The sequence below is a fragment of the Physeter macrocephalus genome, chromosome 18, assembly GCF_002837175.3.
Source record: "Physeter macrocephalus isolate SW-GA chromosome 18, ASM283717v5, whole genome shotgun sequence".
In the NCBI taxonomy this organism is placed as follows: domain Eukaryota; kingdom Metazoa; phylum Chordata; class Mammalia; order Artiodactyla; family Physeteridae; genus Physeter; species Physeter macrocephalus.
This window is the reverse complement of record NC_041231.1, coordinates 60920785-60924326: the sequence shown is the minus strand read 5'-3', so window position 1 is coordinate 60924326 and position 3542 is coordinate 60920785. Positions and strand designations below refer to the sequence as shown.

Sequence of the window (3542 nt, the reverse complement as noted above, 5' to 3'; positions counted from 1 at the left end):
CCGTGTTCCCTGCACGGGCAGGCGGACTCTCAACCACTGCGCCACCAGGGAAGCCCTAAAAGGATGCTCTTGATGTTCAACATTGCTAAAATCCTTCTCCTACTATGAAAGCAAAGACATTTACAATCATCGCTTCCTGGTTTAAAGATTTCCAGGGACCGATCATGTTGCAAGCCAGTAACTCCATCCAATCTAAGATGCCTCATTAATCACTAAGAATCTGCAAAAGTCCTGACAAGAGATCTCTTGACTTCAGAATTGTTAAGATCTCTTTCAACTGCTGGATACCAACCCTTACCCAGCTGTTTTTCCTAACAACTCCTGCACCCAGTGCCTTCAGTGCAGAGACACAGTAAGGTCTCTACATCTTTAATATAGGAAATCTTCTGCCTTCACCCAAAGTACCAACCTGACAAATGGCCTACTGGACATCCCCTGAGGAGTCTATGATAGCTGTCTTCAAAACAAATTAAAGAACTTCATTTTCCAATGCCATTTCAGGCATAATTACTCTGCTACTAACCATTGCTCTACTCTCGTCAAGCTCAAGAAGAAACAGTCTAGGACAACATCAGGTCCTTTGTAATGGTCATTAATCTTTTAACAATCTTTGAGTATATTGTCAAGAGCTGAGCTGTGACCAAATTACATAACCTTCGTAAAGATTCTAGGCATCTTGTATCATCTGAGCAAGTCTAATAATCTTCTGCTTAAACCAAGTAAAAAGGCATGACAGATGCAGTCCCAAACTTGGATTGTTTTAAACTAAACCAATGTACTTGGCAGTCACTGTCCAGTACATAAATATGCAATACTAAATAACCCATCCAAAAGATCAAATCATTAGACCACAACTTAGACTGTATTTAGGGATGCTTTTCTACTTACAGTCACCTACAGCACTGGACCAAGTCAGAGCTTTACTTCGGTCAGGCATTAAATTATTAAGATTTTTCCTATTTTCCAGAATAAGGGTAATTTTTCCCATCTCACTGGGACAGAATTCAGATATCTCAATCAAGTCCCAAAGTGATGGAGAAGATTCAAGGTTCTTCATGGGCTTTTCAGCCAGTGCTTGTGGGGAGAGAGTCTGGGCCTCCCAGGAAGAGTATAAGGCCATGTCCAACCATGAAGAATGTTGGGAGCCTCCTTCTCCCAACAAAGTCTGCTTCCAAGGTCTGGCAGCAGCATAGCTCTCACTGCAAACAACCCAGAACAGAGAGAAAATTCATTCCTGACTGCAATCCAGCACCAGTCAATGGCTCACTGAAAACCCCTGGAATTTTCTAGAGAGAATCTCGAGAACCTGCTTGTGAGCCCTTCTCTACAGCACCACCCACACTGCACCTGTGTTAAGACAAAGGAGAGCAAAGGAAAGAACATTTGATCTGGTCCTGAGAAGAGATGTCGTCCCTGGGCTGTGACTGGGTATCTCGCCCCATCCTTTCCCCGAGGTCCAGGATGAGGAGGCCCAGTTAATCAGCACTTGTTATCGACTGCAAACCTATACCATGAGGATGCTGGCCACAGTGCTACCAGATGTCTCTGAAATAAATGCCTTCTGAGAATCCAAACTCAAGACAAGGAAAACAGTGTGACTTGGGTGTTTTCTCATTTTGCCTGTCTATCATAAAATTCAGCTAAATTCAGGCCTAACCAGAGTGATTTAAATGAGGTCATCTGCAATGCCTATTCATTCACCTCCTTCGAAATGGTCTTTGCTCTCTTTTGCCCTTTGAGCATGCTATGTTCAGTCTTGTAAACTGCTTCAAACCATATGCTAGAAATAAGATATATAAAATATGCCATTCTTGGGTAAATGTCTTTTTCTTTCCTGGGACAATCTTACCTGCATATGAGTCTATTTTTCACCAAGGCTGTAAAAATCTCCTGAAATAGTTTATGCTGGGGATGTGTGCTGAAATTTCTCTCATTCTTGTAGTTTATACTGAGATGAAACAAACAGAAAAGCATTTTATAGTAAAAATTATGTAGGCTGCCTCAAAATTACCAATTCAGAGAAAGATCACCTGTATGCATGAAGATATTGAAGGATTTTTTGGGATTCAATGTATCACAAAAGCAAGTATCAGTTGTTAAAATAGGAAGTAGAAATTCAATTATAAAGTTAATAATAAAGATTATAGCATATATATTTCATATATATGTTTCATTTTACCACATTAACTAAATTATTCCTTATAAACATTTAAGAGCTAAAACTGGTGAGAGGGAAGAAAAGGGCATATAGCGAGAAAGAATGATTGGGCACATGATCTAGACAGCCATGAAACAGGCAGACAAGAATCCCTCCCTTTACTTTACTACCCACAATGGCTCATGGCTGCTCTAGTTGTTAACACCACTGGACACCATGCATATTTCCTCGTGGTCAACCACTTAGACTGTGGTTGTGGATTGTGGGGGTGGGTGTGTATACAACAAAGTTGGGAGATATTCTAGCTTCAGTTTTTTCTTTCCTGATATTACAGCCATCAGAGAAGTTAAAAATATCCCAAAGCATTCCACTTTAAAACTGGGAAAGGATAAGAGGTAATGCACAAAAGGGTCATATCACTATGGAATATACAATATTTCTGTGCCCATTAAAATAGACCAATTTTAAGATCTAGGAGAAATATGCTGGAATTACATGGATGCACCCCCTCAGAGGCAGGTTTCGTATCCTTATTATTGCCGTTTGTTCTGTTCTGCCTTCACAGTCTTTCAGGTGTCATGGGACTGTCTGTGTGTCCCTAAGCTAGCCAGGGCTGTCATTTCTTAGTACATGGACATGGGCAGACTGAATATGTAACAATTTTTAAAGAATTTTGTGTTCCTCACTAAACACGTATTTTAAAAATTTTAACTCATGTAACATCATGTGATGTTTGTGGACTATTAAAGTCATTGTCGTAAAATAACAGGGAAACAAAACCTAGGCCAAATAAATAAATTATCATTCTAGAATATTTATATATATATATTTTTTTAATTTTTTAACATCTTTATTGGATTATAATTGCTTTACAATGGTGTGTTAGTTTCTGCTTTATAACAGTGGATCAGTTATACATATACATATGTCCCCATATCTCTTCCCTCTTGCGTCTCCCTCCCTCCCACCCTCCCTATCCCACTCCTCTACGTGGTCACAAAGCACCAAGCTGATCTCCCTGTGCTATGCGGCTGCTTCCCACTAGCTATCTATTTTACATTTGGTAGTGTATATATGTCCATGCCACTCTCTCACTTTGTCCCAGCTTACCCTTCCCCCTCCCCGAATCCTCAAGTCCATTCTCTAGTAGGTCTGCGTCTTTATTCCCATCTTGCCCCTAGGTTTCATGACCATTTTTTTTTTTAGATTCCATATATATGTGTTAGCATATACAGTATTTGTTTTTCTCTTTCTGACTTACTTCACTCTGTATGACAGACTGTAGGTCCATCCACCTCACTACAAATAACTCAATTTCGTTTCTTTTTATGGCTGAGTAATATTCCATTGTATATATGTGCCACATCTTTATCCATTCATCAGT

The 3542-nt window shown here is 39.7% G+C and overlaps 1 protein-coding gene across 1 annotated transcript in view; it reads right to left on the bottom strand.

The window, feature by feature from the left end:
- The window catches only part of NEK10 (NIMA related kinase 10), a 325365-nt gene that overhangs the window by 283902 nt on the left and 37921 nt on the right, over positions 1-3542 (bottom strand). The window contains exon 6 of the mRNA XM_028479673.2: positions 1850-1948. Coding sequence (XP_028335474.1) covers positions 1850-1948 — 99 coding nt within the window. The remainder of the gene's footprint in view (positions 1-1849; positions 1949-3542) is intronic.